General features: G+C 42.6%; 1 protein-coding gene across 6 annotated transcripts in view; it reads left to right on the plus strand.

Moving 5' to 3' along the window:
• Positions 1–18,319, plus strand: part of qkia (QKI, KH domain containing, RNA binding a) — an 84,246-nt gene that overhangs the window by 36,170 nt on the left and 29,757 nt on the right. For all 6 annotated transcript variants that reach the window (XM_067614637.1, XM_067614636.1, XM_067614638.1 and 3 more), the window contains exons 3-4: positions 4,380–4,496; positions 13,806–13,949. In XM_067614637.1, the coding sequence (XP_067470738.1) occupies positions 4,380–4,496; positions 13,806–13,949 (261 nt within the window). The remainder of the gene's footprint in view (positions 1–4,379; positions 4,497–13,805; positions 13,950–18,319) is intronic.

Below are 18,319 nucleotides of genomic sequence, written 5' to 3' on the forward strand. Positions count from 1 at the left end.
CAGAAGGTATCTGAGGTATGAGGAAAGGGGGAGTTTTTCTGTGATAAATGGTTAGCTATCACTGTTTGGTGTGAGCGGTTGCACAAGGACACTTTGTAACATCAGGGGAGGGTTCAAGTGAGTGAGAGGAGGAGTGAAAAGATAGAAAGCAGGAGAGAGATGGCAGTGCCTGGTGTGACCGTAGATTCCACCTCGCTTTGATACATTACACGGAATGAACCGTTCCTCATTTCCATAAGCCCAGCGAGGCCGCCTAATAAGTGATTGGTATTCTCCTCCCGGCCTGGCCCTGCTCTTCGATAAGCCCTGCGTGCGCACAGCCAGAGCCCTCAGCATGATCTCATTTCCTGTCTCCCCACCACCACAAACAAACACCGTCAAAGGAACAATTGTTCTGCTTCTTTGAGCATTGTTGGTGGAACCGCTGTTGTTTCATAGCCGTTCCAACAAAAACAAACCGCAAAACACGCGCACACAAACCCATGTGACGATCAGCTCCGAGTACCTTGGGTGTCTGCAAGAGTTCATACTGTACATTGTGGTTTCACACAAACCCACTCGTAAACACACAGTGGTAGAGACGTAGATATGTACACATCATAACCCGCCTGTGGAGTAGCGATAACTGGGGCTAAACAAAGGCCCTTTAATGTCAGTATAAGCCCTTGTCCTGAAGGGGGCTTTGTGTGCATTTGTAAGTGTGTGTGTCTGTCTGTCATTCTGTATTTGCTCTGAAACTATGTTTGTATACATACTGTATGTGTCTCTCTGTATTTTTGTGTTTGAACTCGGAGAAAACCGAGATAAAATGAGACTGAAACGGGAGAGAGTTGTCCACCAAAGGTCCCAGTGCTTCTAATCTTGTAATGCTGTAAACGAGCAGATGAAATAGGAGAGTGCAACAAAGATACAAAAAGAAAAAGACACTGCTGGGAGTTTCCAAGTCAGCAAAATGCATGGTTTATGCATATATTCTGTTCAGCAGATGGATGTTGACAGGGGTGCTTGATTAAACAGAGCTGGAAGATATACATAGGTTTTTTTTGCAGTTGTTTTGTTCAACCCAGAATGGAATATCGCTTTCTGTGTGTCTCATGGAAGGATCAGGCAGCAACAGAGAAAATTTAATGATTGATTATAATCATCACAATTTTACTTGGACACCTTTTTTGTAATTGTGTTCAAATTTCCAGACTTTTGACAATACATAATCAGTACATTTCCCTGTCAATAGCGACTGCTTCTAGGGTTCATGAAGAGTGCAAAGCTTTGGCAATCAGCCAAAAAGCTATGGCAGGTCACAGACATTATATTTTTTAAGTCTGCAAATGAGTTTTTTTTTTTTAGTAGATGCAGAGGAGGCTAGATAGTGTAGCAAGAGGTGAAGAGCAGATGGTGTATTTGGCAGAGAGGACACTGTATCCATCCTACTCCTCTGGCTGTACTGAGTGGAGTTCCTGGCAGGCTCAATGGCCCTGTACCCTTCTGATAACTTACCCGCTTGGCTCTCCATTGTCTCTACATTCCAGTGGCTTAAAATGGAGGTCGCCTTTTCTAACGGCATATCAACATCCACGAGAAGAATGTCAAACCCTCAAAGCACAGCGGGAAGCCAGGGGAACAGAGACAGGCATCCACAACAGTTAAAACATTTTGCTTTATTCCAACACAGAGATGATTTGGGCTTTTATTTACAGTGGAGTTACACTTTGAATTGCAAGGTTGTAATGGAACGAGGCAGTTTTTACTTTGTTACAGCTCCAGATTGTGGTCACATGCTTTAAACGAGTGATCTGATTGTGTTTTTTTTTGTGTATTTGCCTTTTTAAATTTTCCATGAGTGATGTGTCTGTGTGAATGAAACTTGCGGTGACTGCTTGGCAAGACAAGACGCCTGTTCTGTGCCGTGCCCTGCCCTCCGTGTGTGTGTGTTTGTGCCTGTCATCGTTAGAAACAGACTTGACACCAGCCACCACCCACAAGTTCTTACTCCATAGGGTAGAGGGGGGGGTCGCCATAAAATCTGAGCCACACACACGGTCTCATATATAACCGCCTGCTCTATCCCTTTATCCCTGTGCGCCCTTTCAGATGGAATTTAGTAGTTAGTTGGTCTACATCTGGAGTGGGAAAGCTGCGAGGAAGTGGTGGCAGTGGTCTTGCTCATAATGACTCTCCCACTACTGGAAAAAAACAAGACATTCGTGACTTTTCCCCTCCTCTGCTCTCGTGTCATCATTTCTTTAACCTTTTCTCTCTTTATTTCTCTCAGCTTTCCTCCATCAGGCCCCCTGCTCTCTGTCAAGTGCAATTGTCATCAACATATTCATGTCCACAGAGAACACCTTCGACTGTCAGAGAGAGAGAGAGCGCACGGTATTAGCAACAAAGTGAGAGAAGGGCAGAGAATGAAATATTAAAGCGCTCTTTCTGTATCATTTTGGGAATTTCCGTGAAGCGACCACCTCTGGTTTTGAATGAGATATACCTTTTTCCCTTCTTTAATCTTGACATCTAGGACTTGCTCTGCAATTCATATATGTATTTAATATATTCATGGTCTGTAAATCTGATGGGAGTTAAGACTGATGGAGGATGGTATAGAACTGTCTCATGCCCTATCTACACTAAAACCTACATATAAATTCAGAAACCCTTTTTTAAACCTTGTAGGTGTATCTTGTGTAAATTTTGTGTTTTAGCATTTTTTTATGGTGCTGCAATTACTGGCAGGGTCAGCCATATAACTCCTCCCTGAATGTTGTCACTGTAGCTTTGGTATAAAGGGTTAGAGGGGGAGTGTATGTGTGTGCGCATGTGTAGCATCAGACCACCATAATGCCCAAAGCTCGGGGTTCACCCTTGTCTGTAGCGTGTACGGTGATGCAGATAGACAGCTCTCTCCTGTGTTCCTTGAGGCTTTGTGTGTTTTCGTGTCTGTGTTCGTACGAGTCAAAAGCAGGCCAGTGTGCATCGTTGGTGGCTGACCTCTGAGGACAGGTGCCCCCTACATCCTTCAGCGGGTGCGCACACTCTCACAAATAGCCCCTGCACCGGTTTCCTTGATTAGAGTTAACCAAACAGACAGTCCCCTTGTGACAAAAGAAACACACCCGTAAAGGCCGTGTAGCTGCATGCTATGATCATCCGCAGGGACTCCAGCATCTCTACAGCCACAGGGTGTGTCTTTCCTGCTAGAGACGGGCTTCGGATGCAGGCGAGCCCAGTGACAGGGACAAGGAAAACAACAGCCTGGAGTTATTGACTGTCTTCACCAGTGTTTGTTCACGTAGTTTAGGGGAACTACACTAACATCGCATTAAATTTGTAATCCCTCTGTAATTAAATGTGACTTCTCTGATGGCCTTTTGGATTTTTCAGAGGCACTTGTGCAGTGGAGTGCGTAAGCAGATGTGACTGCGTTTTAAGAATTTTATGCAGCGTTGTCACGGCTCATTGTAATAACTCAAGAGATGAACAGTTGTGCCTGTGATTGTTAAGGAAGGTTTACACTATGCCAGTGAGTATTTGAATATTTCAGGTTTGGGAATTTTGCCCGAGTAAATATAGTGTCAATAGTGTCAGAGATCACGTACCCATCATGCTCTCCACCAGTCGCTGTTTGAACACGGTTGGTTTGTTTCCCTCTTTATGCGTCACTGTGCTCCCCCTCTCCCCAATTCTCCTCCTTCCCTTCTGTTTTTATTTTGGCTGGAAATTGTGTTGGATTATTTCAACACATTTTCCCTTTATCCCGTTGGAAGCCAGTTTCAAGTGGAGAGGATTACGTTGGTAAATACGTTTCCTTTTGGTACAAAGCTACAAAGCCACTCACAAGTGAAAGGGGGCCTTGATAAGAAAATTGTGTCAAGCACACAACCTCACCTCTCAACACCCTTCATACTCATATTTTCCCCTTGATATACTCTTTTTTTTTCTTCATATTTTTTTCTAACACACTATGCTCTCCTGCAGTTTTTCCACCATGGTGAGGAGAAAGAAAAACCTATGTAGCTAATTAGCAATGCTGTAGGTTACATGTCTGAAAAGTGGCATAGGGGAAAGACCATGGCTGGCGGGGGGTCACCATCTCTTTGTCCTGGAAAGACAGAAAGTGACGTGCAGATGTAGTAGATCTGTTGTGGTGTGTGTGTGTGGTTGTGGAGGTAGAGACGTGATATTTAGCAAAGCTAATGTCATGTTTCCTAGAACCTCTTGGACAATAGTCTGCATGACAATTTATAAATTCAGACCTTGTCGTTGCTCATTCATCATTTTCCAGTGTGGTCTTAAGATGTGAAACATTCTTCTCTGTTAAGGAGATTTAAATGTATTCACCTTTTAAACTCACAGTTTTCCTTCTCTCTCTGTATCTGCAGTATAACTTTGTGGGGAGAATCCTTGGCCCTCGGGGACTCACAGCCAAACAGTTGGAAGCAGAGACGGGATGCAAAATCATGGTGCGAGGCAAGAGCTCCATGAGAGACAAAAAGAAGGTAAGCTCATCAGTTCAGCGGTGTACTCTGTGTGTTTTATGCATTTCATTTTTTGATGACAGTATCACTCAGTAGATTCTATTCACTCAAATAGAAACAAAAACCAAACCAGGACACACCCTAAAGTTCACCTCTCGCCCACTTGGTTCTCCAATAGAATTTGGCTTCTGTCTTTGAGATATTACACAATAATGTGATCTTCCTGGAACCGCTGTCGCACAAAACATCCCACTAGCTCTTTAGAAACATGAGGCGGAAACACGCGCATTCCGACATCCGATCTGTTTGCAAAACGCTGCGCAGTGGAAAGTACAGAAGGCAGTAGTAAAGCAGACTGCCAAGGCCAGGGGCAGCCTCTATTTCTGGACCCGCTGAGCTGAGATTGGAGACATAAAAGGCTAATGTTGTGTGTGTATGTATCCTGAGATCCTAGAGGTGAACTTTTTGCGTTATTTTATTGCAAATTCTGTATTTACGCGGAGCATTTTGGAAATCCAGACTGACTGACCACAAAATAATAATGAAAGTCTGTCAGACCAGGTTTTCCTGGCCTGCATTGCACTTTTCTCCATTCCCAGGGGGTTTCAAAGTGTGATAGATCAGGTTTGGTGATGCTTTTAAAAGCTGCTGTGAGGATAAACTGACAGTTTTGAAATGTATGGTATTGCAAGAATCTATGCCTTTGTGTCCATGGTCCTCAAACACTGCTATAATGGCTGCGTGTAGGCATTTATTCTTCTTCATTAGGTGACACTTTTCAGTGTCACGCTCCTCTTCATCGTTATCTTTTTTCTTTTGCCTGTTCCTTCCAGTTGCTCTGATTTGCCAGGCAGTGGTGCTGTATTACAGTGCTTTTACCTAAATCAGAAGAAGTGTGTTTCATCCCTCTTGGTATGGGAATCACCTTCTCTACACACACACACAAACTCACACAGTCCACAGCGCATTGTAACACAAACGTACACACAGATGTAAACACATTTTAAGCTGAGTCATAATCTTAAAAGCCAGTTTGCTGCAGTGCCAACATTTTCCTCCCTTGTTCTTTTTTTTTCACGGCTCACCCATTCGTATTTTAATTTCTATCTCTTCTTCTCATTTCTCTCGGAGTGTGTTCATTATCACAGAACAAGATGAAGACACTCTGCTATGGTTCTTTCTTTGGAATTAGATCCACAAGTAGTTGAACGGGAGTGAACACGCTCAAGCATGTGCAAACACACTCGCACACAATTTTAGAAGTTCGTCTTACCTATTTACATAAATTTATGATTACCTTCATAAGCTCTTATTATCTTAAAACTTAATGACGTGTGCTAGTTTGTTTTTCTGTGTGGCGCTGTGACAGGAACTATCAAAGGCTCTGTGCAATCGCAGCACTAAAAAGGCCCAATACTGTTAAAACATTTATACAAAAATACAGACAAACAGTAATTTCTTTGCTCAGTGTTTTGACATGGAATTAAATTTGGGAATAACCCCTAATGTTTTAAATATTTCATAGATAGTCCTGGCTGCAACTGCAGTGGTTGTTTATAGCAGGTATAAAGTTTAGTACTGGAAAGATGTAAAGGCAGCAGACTTGATTTTTTTTTTTTTTTTTTATACATCTACATTCATAACTACGTTAGTTCTCTGTCAGGTTTCTACACAAGGCTTTATATTCTTGATTGCTTTCCATTCAAATTACGTTTTCCTTCCTCGTTGCCTGTCTGTCCCTTTTAGAGTACATTGATGTCTAGTATAGATATATACTGTGAGTTCAGTCAGTTATGGAACTCTAGTGTGCTATGCTATGCTATGCTATGCTATGCTATGCTATGCTATGCTATGCTATGCTATGCTGTGCTATTCTATGGAAAGGTTTTTATGAGTGGGTCCGCGATACACAGTCATGTCAATAGTTTTACACTGTTCCAATGATCTAAAAGTGGCTGTATTAAGACTTTTGTGAGACCTTGAGGTTACACACTGTGTTTTGGTGAGTAACACTCATTGTAAACATAACTTTTTTGTGTTCACAAGAAAACTCCACAGGGCATCTTAAGCTTGAGAAAAGATAATGAAACAAGACTAATACTTTGTCTACCCAGAAAGCATTTCAGCTTTTCAGTTGTCCATCTCATGTGAGTCTGACAGAATAGATTTGCTCCTTTTTCTAAATCAATACAACTGTTTACACAGGCTGCATATCGGCTCACGTTTCATTGACACTTTACACGTGTAAACATGACCCAAAGTGTATTTTTCCGCCTTAAGTCTATTTTCTTCTTTCTCATGTGCGTAACGACAGTGATTGTGTTTTGGGCCCTGAGCGCTGCCAAACGTGGGTGACCCACATTCAGTACTGTGCCTGAATGCCTCCTTTTGAAGACACAGACTGAAGACTGAAGCTGCTGCTGCTCTGCATGCTGCTTTTGTTACGCAGGCTGTGTAGACACTGTAAGAGTCTACAGGCACAGCTACAGCAGCTCTGTGAGGTTGTACTTATGTGCAGTGGTGCTTTGAGCTAAATGCTTACATCAGCATGCTAACATGCCCACAATAATAATGCTAGCATGTTGATATTCATCAGTATAATGTTTACTATGTTCACCATCTGATGACCTAATGATGGCAGTAGATGAAAGGTCAGATCATCATTCTTATTACAATTTATCCTCTGAGGAACATGATTGTCTCCACCAAATTTCACATGGATCCATCCAATGGCTGTGAAAATATTTCAATAAAAAACAAAAAAAGTCAACCTCATGGTGGCGTGAGTGGAAAAATCAAGGGATCACCAAAGTCATTAGGATACATTCTCTGTGAACCATGAATGTCTGTTTTGTACCAGTCCATCCAGTAGATGTTGAGATATTTCACTGTATAAGTTAAATCTTTGACATGCTGTCGACAGTAGTAGAATATTCAGAGGATTCCTATAGTCATTAAAATGCATCCTGCAGAGATCTTAAATATCTGTGGAAAATTCCATGGCAATCCATCTAATAGTTGTTGAGAACGGGAAAAAAACACCCAATGGTCTGCCAGTTTTTACATCCCTTGCTGTCTCCACTGTCAGTAAATCACAAGAATCACTCGCAGGTTAGCTCACTGTATCCCAAAAGCTTCTTGGTGGTCCAGGTGTGTCATAACTGTGGCTCAGCCCCAGACAAAGCCACGGCCTTTGCCTCCAATCGCTGCATCCTCAACCTCAGTATTTTCAGCTTGATACTCTGTGGCAGCAGAGGAAGCCGTGGCAGCAGCTTAGCCAGTGTGTTTATTCAGGATCCATTAGCAGCAGCGTTTTTATGCTCTCAATAATTCAGCTGGTTGCTCCCTCCTGGGCCGCACTGCCTGACGGGGAGCCGGCTCACTGGAGCTACGCAGTGGGAGAGAGTCGAGCGGAGAGGGAGAGAGAAGCAGAGTGATATGAAGAACAATGGCAAGAGAAGAAAAGCAGCTCGAATAGAAAATAAGGAGGAAGGAAACAGGTGAAGGGAGAAATGTGGTAACGCTCATGATTAGGGATGTCCCACTTTTTTTTTTTCCAGTTGATCATTTTTTTTCACTCGGGGGTTTTCTGTCCATATTCAAAGATAAATGCAAAGTTGTTGTTGAATAACAAATTTATCTCAATAGCTGTAGCACAGAACACAGGCTATTTAGCTTAGAATATGGTGTTGGGGGCAAACCGTATGTTTGATAATTATTATTAATTCATGTATTTTATTTGGCAGTCATAAACACAATATGAAAATGGTGAAATCACTAAACCCACATGTGTATGTGTGTGGGCTGGACTTGATGTTTACCTTTTTAAATAGGAGGAGATAAGAGAGACTAACACAGGATAATAACCTGTCCCCAGACTGCACTTCACACTCTGATAAAGTGCAAGTATATTCCTATAAGTTCTGAGTCTAGAGACTTTTGAATCTCCTTTTTTGACACATTTGTTCAGACAGGATGGATCACACACTAATTCCATAGAGAGCACTTCTTTTTAAGGTGTTTATGACTACGCTGCACTCGCCCTCCTTCCCAGTCTGTTGTATTTGGGGGCTTATTCTTAGTTTGTTGTTAAATCTTGTCAAGTCTTTAGTTGCTGCCCAAAGGGATGAAGCTTGTATGCCATGTCTTTTTTTTGATGATTATTGTATAAACAGTGAGAAGGAAAAAGGATTCCTCCTGGAGCCTTATTCCTATCAAACCTTCATCTAATGTGGCAGCTTAAGTCTCTCTGGTTTTCACTCTTACAGTCATTCTTAATGCAAAACAACAGCAGGAACAATGGCAATTAAATTACAGGTATGTTCCATCGACCACTGCACAAGAAGAATAGGGATTTCCGTCCCTTTTTGCGAAAACAACTCCCTTATTCTATTTTGGTTACAACACAGTGTGATATTACAATCAGACAGCTGTTTTAGTTTTAGCCACACTAAGTGTCCTTTCAGACTTGCACTTTGAGAATTGCTCAATATCAAATTTATGTTCTCTGATTTGTTTTTGTTGGTTTGGTTGTCTTTTTTGCTGATTGCGCTGACACATAATTGCTAAAATTGTGGTATCAGCACAGGCACTGGCAGCACTGATTAGGCCCCAGGCTTGGACTTTTAACTTTTGCCAGCCAGTAGACAATGCCACGGCACAGCCTCCCCATTTCGTTGCTTAAGAACTAATGTGAGACATTGACAATCAATATGTTGGACTTGATTGGCCTGTTGGCACTGCAGCAGGCCCGCTTGTTTTGTGTAAAGGTTAAGCTGAAGCTTTTCTCATCTCTTGGTTTTTGATTACAGTGCAGCTGAAAGCTTGTCTCTGCTTTATTAAGAGTTACAGTGAGTTATTATGTTGATGAAAAAAGAAGAGCAATGTCAAGGTATTACTTTGTGTTCCTCAAGAGCTGTTGGCTCTGAAATATGTTTTACTGGAGCTTTCATTTATATCATACCTAGTAGAAGCTTGTAAAGCTATAGCGTGATATCTTTTTCCACACAGAGGAATCCTGAGATTGACCTGTTCAGGATTGCCATCTGTTGTCCTCAACCTCCTCAACTTTTTTTTATTTAGAGCGTACATTTCAAATTGTGGTATATTTTTAGAAAAAAAAGAAATTGATATTTGATTTTGTCCATATTGCCCTGCCCTATTTCAGTTCATATTTCACTCCATATTTCATTATCAATGCTGGTCCTTCCTCCTCTACAGCCCCGTCTGCCCCCTCATGTCCTTCCATGCCCCTGCACTTCCCTGCTGCACCTGTTTGCCTTGCTGGCATTTAGCCTCAGTTGCATTGACCCCGGTTGAGACGTCATTTTGGATCAAAGGAGAGTGGAATGTTCAGAGTGGGAAAGGCAGAGTTGAACCAGTGCAACAAGTTTCATTCACAAGTGTTAAAGTGCAACATTGCCAGGACAAAATTGTATCACCACATAGTCCAAAATCCTACTGAGGCAGCAGGGTGATATATTAAGTAACTGACCCTCAGCTACGACAGCAAGGATCGAAGGCTTTGTGTCTGCAAATATGCACCCTGTTATGTGTCCTTGAGCAATGCACTAAATCCCTACCAACTGCGGAGGTGTACCTGACCCTGTCTTACCTCCCTGTGTAAAGGGGTAGGCTGAAAGATGTAGGGGTGTAACGGCATACAAAATTCACCGTTTGGTATGTATCTCGGTTTTGGGGTCACAGTTCGGTATCATTTCGGTACAGCAGGAAAAAAAGAAAGGTAGAAAATAACATTTGGTCCTCCATTCTGAAAAACGTAAACATCCAAGAATAGCTCATTGGTCGTAACTATTACTGAAACAGTTTAGTTGTGCTGCAGTGGAAACTATTACTGAAAGCAGTCAGGACACCTGCTGACGGCTGTTTTATGCTGATTTATGGTCTAAGTGTATATAAAGTAGTTGAAACTAGCTCCACCTCCAGCAGCTACAGCAGTAACATGCTGCTTACACACTGATGTTTCACTATTAATAATCTAACAGTGTCATATATAATAATATATATGATATATGGAAACATTTAAAGCCATTAAAAGTCCATGTAAATGAGAAATGCAACTGCCTTATTTGAGCTGGATTCAGTCTCTTCCTCGGGTGTTTGATGTTTGTATTCCTTTTCTGTGGTGTTTTATTTCTAAAACACTAAAACTAAACTGTAACTGGTGGAAAAAAAAAATTGAAAATAGATTTCAATCTCAAGTATCAATCTCAAATAAAAAAAATATCAGTCAGAGGGACCAAACCACTACTTTTACTTTCATACTTTTTACTACATTTTTCTCTCTCAGAATTGGTTCTTACGACGTGCTGTCTGACCACGACAGAAATCAAATGTTTTTATTGTTGTTCGGAACGGCTTCACTCAAAGGCGAAGTGAAAAGCTGCCTGTCACAGAGAGGGGAGGGGGACGAAGAGACGTAGTATCGTTTCACTATGGAGATGACAGAGCATATTTTAATAATAGTGTTGCACTTGGCTACCTACCTTGGCTAAGCTGGCTAGCATACACGCATGAGCGTGCTATAGCTGGGTGGTGCGCACGTCAGACTAAATGGATTATTAAACTATTTTGACAGTAATTGTTTGGGTCACAGAACATATCCTTCATACGACTGCATGCACCAAACTGTAACGTCCTTAACGTTACGGCTCAGGTCGAATACATGTACCGTTACAACCCTAGGAAGATGGTATCAACAGCATCAATAAAATGCTAGCTTTAGCTGCCAGCTTGAACTGGCACTTTTTTTTTTTTTTTTACTACAGCCTATGCAAAAATGGAGAGGAGCAGGCCAGAAGAAAAGGACCGTCTATTTCTATAACACTTTTCCATTTGGTGTCATCTATGTTGAGAATTGAGGCCTTAAAGTTTAATGGGCTCAAACTAATGGGTGTGAAAGCCAGCAGGCAAACAGGTGTTGTACAGACGATGTAAGTCAGCCAACATAACCAACTAGCAGTCTTTCTCTTTGATCCTATTCTTAGATGTTGTTTCTAGATGCATCGTCCATGCTATTTATTCATGCTACATATTTTGCCAAACCCGATTAAACTCTGGTATGTAGTTATTGCCATGCCATTTGATGTCAGGCAGCCGGGACATTCTCTTCAAAGGCCTTTCCAGCATTCCCTTCAGCACTTGCCTCACCTCCCCTCTCTTTTCTCACCCACCCACCCTACCTCCCCCTCTTCCCTTCCTCCTGTTTGTCATGCTGTCACTTTCTCTCAGAGGGCACACAGTGACCTTGTTCACAGGCAGTCATGCTGGTGTGAGGTTTGTGGGTGTGCGTGCATGCATGCAAGTGTGTGTGTGCGCACGCGCACTCGGTTCTCTTATCCCAGCTCGCTTTGACTACAATTCTAACCAAATCTAAATCTGCCAGTGTTGGCACACACACATTGTACACACACATGCAGTTACCACTCACAGACGCATGTCATGTGATTGACTAATCTTGTCTGGTTGGGGGATGGGAAGGCGTTGACAAAAGGGTAGAACAGGTCCAACTTGAGCAACAAGCTGTCAATATATACCATGTATGTATTTGTATCTGTTATGTGCTTGCATACGGTGGCAGCCCTCGTGGCCTGTCTGTCTATGTCCCCTCTAGAAAATGCTGAGTCACCTTCCAGTCCCCATGTCCCCTAATAGGCCATAACCAAACAGCCATGGTGAAATAATGGCCTGACTGCTGAAACTAGGCCCTCCCCCCTGTGTGGAAAAGGGGAAAACGAGAGTGGAATATTGAACTTTTGTGTGTGTGTGTGTGTGTGTGTGTGTGTTGTAAAGAGCAGTACCATGGCAACGGCTCTCTATGGAGTAGAAAGCAGGTGGGTGGCACTCAGCTCAAGCTCTAAGCTGTGTGTGTGTGTGTGTGTGTGTGTGTGTGTGTGTGTGTGTATGTGCGTGCGTGCTTGCGTGCACATGTGTGCTCCTTTCACTTTGTGGTCCTCGTTGAGTGTATTGAAATCATGTCAGGTGGACCTCCAGCATAGCACTGCAATGCCTTGTTTGTAGTTAGACACCCTCACAGTGGCACAAATGAGCAGTGATCTGAAGTTGAGGTGGTTTTGTATGGGTGAGGGTAAACGACGGTGTTGATCAAAAGTCTGTACAAACCTGCACCAACAGCAGGAGGGGAGAACACGGGGATGCAGTTGAATGGTTGAGACTCTAACCTTCCTCAGAAAATGAAATTGCAAGTCTGATTTTGAAATATTCTTGAATTCCACTGGTTTTGACACATATAAGATATTTCATTTCATAAAACATTAACATTGTAATATTATTATCCTGTTATGCCATTTTGTGACATCTGAGGTTGTGTCTTTTTCAGACAACCTAGACCTCAACTCCTCACCTCAGGGGGAAGTAGTCAGCTTTCAAACCGCTGGCTTTCATGGTTGTACAGTGACATGCGATACAACCTCAAAAGCTTTTTAGAGTGCTTTCAGTGTCTGCTTGCTGCGTTTACTGTCAGCAGGGCAGAAAAAAGAAAACCTTCTCCAAATGTGGGGCTGCTCCATATTTGTCTCTACATATCCCATTTTCACAAAAGAGTCAAGTGTGACTGGGCTTTTCACTGAGATACCTGACAAAACGAAAAACGCTGTACACCGTTTCCCAACCTCAGCCTCCCCAATTCAAATCTTGAAACACCTTTCTATTTAACTGTGTTGAAAGGCTTTTGAGCAGTGATGGTTGTTTTTGAATACAGCCTATTCTACCTTTCAGGTACAGCTAGTGCTACAATTTGGCACCCTCCAAGTGCTTTGGCGATCACTCCCTTTTCAGAAGGGAAAACGACTCCCTCCGAGAGCTATTGTTACCCGGAACAGTATTGTCCACACAAGCACAAGTCAGAGACAGAGGCACACGCTTGTGCACCTTCACACACAATCCTGCAGCACTTTGAACTAGATCCATGTATCATAATTGCATTTCTACTAGTGAAGTTGGTGTGGTTTTTAAAAAAAAAAAAAAAATCCCCATCCATCTCTCTCTGATCCCTCCATCCATCCATCTTTCACCAATATTAATTGCTGCAGGGCTAGCTGTCGTCTTTGTCTCTGTGAAGCGAGGGATCTATTAAAGAAGCGTGTCCTTTCAAAGTTAAAGTTAAATAGCTGACTAAAGGGCCGCTCCTGTCACCCTGCCTCTCTTCACAGTACCCCGTCGTCCTCTGTGTATGCCTGCCTCTCGCCTCCGCTTCCTCTGATATGCTGTGTTACTGCACTGGTGCTCCAACACACCCACACTGTCACATTCACTCACTGTCTCTCATGCTCTCTCTGTATCTTTGTCTAGGAGGAGCAGAACAGAGGGAAACCAAACTGGGAACACCTAAACGAAGACCTTCATGTCCTGATCACAGTGGAAGACACACAGGCCAGAGCTGAAATCAAGATGAGGAGAGCGGTGGAGGAGGTCAAGAAGCTCCTCGTACCTGCTGTGAGTACATAACACACACATCACACACGCAGTTGTAGCTGCCTTTAGTCTAATAACAGATTTATTGTTCTCCACAATTGAGAACAATTTGTGTTTCCAAGGAAGTTAACAGGACATGGTTTAGCTTTGATTTAATGCTGAGAGAAGCCCTTCCATGCTCAACTATCTTAGTCCACACAACAGGATAATGGGGCTACATATGGCACGCCACTTCTATCCCACTGTTAGCATCCTGTTTACTACCATATATAGACCAGGGGAACAGGTTGGCTGTACCCCCAGTAGAGTGGAAAAACAGCTAGCTGCACACACCTCCTGTGACTGCCACATTTCATCTCCGCTTCCCCTCTGCCCCAACTTCCTCATATCACTGTGCCACTGGTGGAAGCTGCTGGTTGTTTTTTGGCAAGCAACGTGTATTGTCCCTGATAACTGTGGTGACCAGGTGGGCAGGGCAGATGAAAGCCCAGATTTGCCATCGGGTGGCAGTGCATAAGGCTCGGTGGTCTGCGGAACTGGGGCCAGCCAATGCCAGGCATGCAAGGTTAAACAAGTGATGCAGGGCTACTTAAAACTGAGATCATAATGTTGTTAACCTGCTGTCCCACATGGACTTAAATGCAGATCTGTGCTTCGTTAACATTCTTTCACTTAGGGAAAAACACATGAAATAAGGTTGCCTTACATATAGACCTACATGTAGAATTTATCAGCTTGATTATTTTTCATAAATTATACAACATAATTCTGTCTTCAAAACTTTTGGCAAGTGACACGCCAAGGAAGACAACCTCCTTGAATTATAAACAAATACATACAGAGTAGGTTTGGAAGACTTCAAAGGGGAAAGTGTGGAATGATGGCACATCTACAGTAGGCACTCACTATCTAAGAGCATAATCTGGAAACATGCCTGAAAGAGGATATACTGTATCTGATCACAGCACATGTAGTCTCTAACGTTATTATGGCTGTATCTCAGCAAGGCCTTAGCCCAGCCTGACAGTGTGGAAAGCACTTCATTTCATGTCCTCATGTTTAAGGATTGCTTGTCTCCATCCAGCCTGCCTGTCACTTCTTTAGGCACTTGTTTCAGATCTCTACCGCCTGTATGGACAAACAGAGGATGTTGACACACTTATACATGCATGCACACATGCGTGCAGGCAAGCAAATATGTGCTTGAAACTTGAGGATGAAGCCATCCTTGGAAGCGACAGTGCTCTGAAGAGCGATGCAGAATGAGTCACTGTTAGCACACGTGTAGACACATAAACAACAAAACCTCTTTTTGGCGTCCTTTTAAGTCAATGACAGCTCTCGGCAGCTAACACTCATCCGAATGGAGTGCCGCAAAAATAGCTTCTTCACTTTTCTAGAAATCTCTCTGCATTTCACAGCTTGACAAGTGCATTAAAGAAAGTCCAGTAATTCAGTACCTGAACCATTTGGTGGGTTAAGGAGAAACTCTCCTCTTATATTTCTCAAACAGAAGAGAGTAGCTTCTAGGTCTTTTGAGACACTAATGAAATCTCGCTCATAAAAAAGTTTCACTCTACCCTTAATTCAAATAAGGGTTTTATAGAGCTAATTAATGACCCATTGCAGTCCACCAGAGGCCATTTTTTTTCTTCATGCAAAGCATCTTTGTTCATTTAATCGTAATGAAAAGATCCTTCCATTAGATAGACATTGTGTGTGCTGTGTTTTTCCAAGCCTATCAAATTTACCTATAAATGCTGTTATTCTCAAGGCATAAAATGTCCCTGTCTTTTTTTTTTATAAGAACATCAAATGCACATTTGTTTCCTCTCCTTTGTTTCCTGTTTATATATCCCAAATGCCAAAGTCTGCCATTACTTAGTGCGCTTAGAATTCATGTTTGCTTTTGAACATATTTTGGGTCATGCATCAATACCTGATTAATTAGTGCTGAACGGAAAAATAAATCAAGTTTGGATTTCTGTTGTGACCTTCTGTTAAGCTTACATTACGTGGACTCTTCATGCACATTAATTACCACAGGGGTCTGACACTGGCCCAGGGTATGACAAATTTAAATGTCAATATAGACATGACGTAGTTTCAGTATATCAGAATAAGTGATGATGTCCTCTCCCAGAGTGTTCTTTTGTGCATTATCTACCCATGAGCGCCTCAAGGCACTATATTGCAAGCGCATGCACACATGTCATGAGTGGGTGGGCAGTAGGGCTGGCTGGCAGTAATGCCCTTTATCATGCTAAACTAAATTGGATTAAAGTATGGACGCAATGGGTACGCACTGTTCTAATGAAGGGCATCTTCACCACGTTTGGCAGCGTAAAATCGCCTTTATTAAATCGCTCAGGAAACAAAATGAGGTCATGCTTTTATTCTCTTTCAAGGAATAGGCTTTACTTGTCATTGAAGATGACCCAGCTGCAGTTAAGTGAAACAAAGAGAGGGGATGGAGCGATAAGTAAAGGATTGTTTTGTCTGCAAACCTTGCGATAAATAAAAGTTAAAGGCTTTATTATCATAGTTTTGCTTTTAACTACCCCCTCCAATGAAAATCATGTTTTTAATCTTGTTTATGTGTCCATGTGGTGTTTTTATAATGTTAGAAGACATATCAGGAGCGAAATAAGCAGTCAGCGCCATGGCTGAGCATTTCCACTATGAAACTGCAGTGTACCAAGGACAGTCTCAAAAACACGGATTCAGTCAGGCAGGATTTCATACATCACAAATCTAAGAAGCCAATCATTTATAATTAAAGATAATTATATGCCAGCAAAGCCAAGCTCGGCATATTGCTGCTTAGTCAGGTTTCCATCAGGAGAAAAACACACAGTTCCCCATCTCCCAATGATCGTTCAATCTCAGTTGGATTACATCCATTTGTTATTCAGTGAGTGAACGTTGACCAATGCCCCCCCCATTCCGGTACAAACACAGAGTAGGGGAGCCTTGTTATTCGCCATTAAGCGGGGAGTGGAGGTAGTCACATTGTTGGATCGACGTCTGTGTAAAAGGGACAGCCAGCATGGCAGGACTACACACACTAGATGCCGACGCTGTTGAGTTACACGTCACGCCTCTGATTCCAGAATGCCGGCATGCTATCCAAAATCACACACAGGGGCGGCATTATGCCAACTTTGTTTGGTTCAGTGTAAAAAAGCAAAGCCGGCATCATGACGGGTCTTCTCCATGGCGATATTGTAATGCGGCTACTGACTTGAAGTAGCTTTGGGATATTTTGCAGAACTGTGTCTCATCTTAGATGCACGCTCTGTCATTGCTACTAGATTATGTATGTTGTAAATAAATTTTGTCCTTGTCCATATCCATCATCTACATTTCAGTGGTTGACCTGTTAGTCCAGCCAATATTGACAGTTGTGCAACACCCTGTCAGTTAATGCTCCTTACTCAGAGATTGATTGACAACTGAAAGAGGGCACTGATGAGAAGTGTTAAAGGTTCGCACTTGTTCCACTTTGTCCTCTGTAACGCTCTTCTGCTCCCTAGTCCTGTGAACTCTTCAACTCTCCATGAACTGAGAGTAGAGGAATATCGGCGAGATGAGAGAGACAGAGGGCTGGAGAGAGAGAGATGGGTGGGAGAGCTTGATTGAGCTACTCTTTCAAGTCAGGATTTACTCCACTGATCCTGCCCTAGTACACACACCCTAGTGCACACATACACACGCACGCACGGCTACGCATGCCCAGAACAATGCTCCCACATGCACACATACACACTGACTAAAATGCTCATCACTTGAGTCCTTGGTTAAGGCCCTCAAACAGAGCTGGCAGCAGAGCCCTACTGCACTTTAGGTAACCTCCACTTAGATACTCGCAGAGCTGTGTGCATAAACCCTGACTGGGTCATTCCACTTCACTGTCCTGCCCCTAGAAGGACTGGAGAGCAATAATGACTAACCTGTAGGCAGGTATTCTCTTGTGATTGACAGCAGACCCTGGTCAATTCTTATATAGGCAGGAAACCTGACTTTTGTGTATTGCCATAATTGCATAGAATGATGTTGCCATTACAACTATGAATCAGCTCTCAGCTGACTTGTGTAAACTGGCACACGGTTAAATCTGAATCCGCCTGCATTATGCCCATATTATTAATGATCTTCTGCTCAGTTGTACTCCCCATGTCAAACAAAGCTTGGATGGTGAACAAAGAAATTCTTCTGTTGTGTAATAAGACTTGGCCTGGCAACTGTAAGCACATAGTGTGTTACACATCCACATGACTGTTTCAAGCTGGCCTTTGGTTTTAGAGCGTTTCCTGCGTAATGGATATAAAATACCAAACATGGAATACTGCAGAGGCATGTACCTTGAATATGGTAAATCAACATGGAAT

The sequence above is a fragment of the Thunnus thynnus genome, chromosome 16 (assembly GCF_963924715.1).
Source record: "Thunnus thynnus chromosome 16, fThuThy2.1, whole genome shotgun sequence".
NCBI lineage: Eukaryota > Metazoa > Chordata > Actinopteri > Scombriformes > Scombridae > Thunnus > Thunnus thynnus.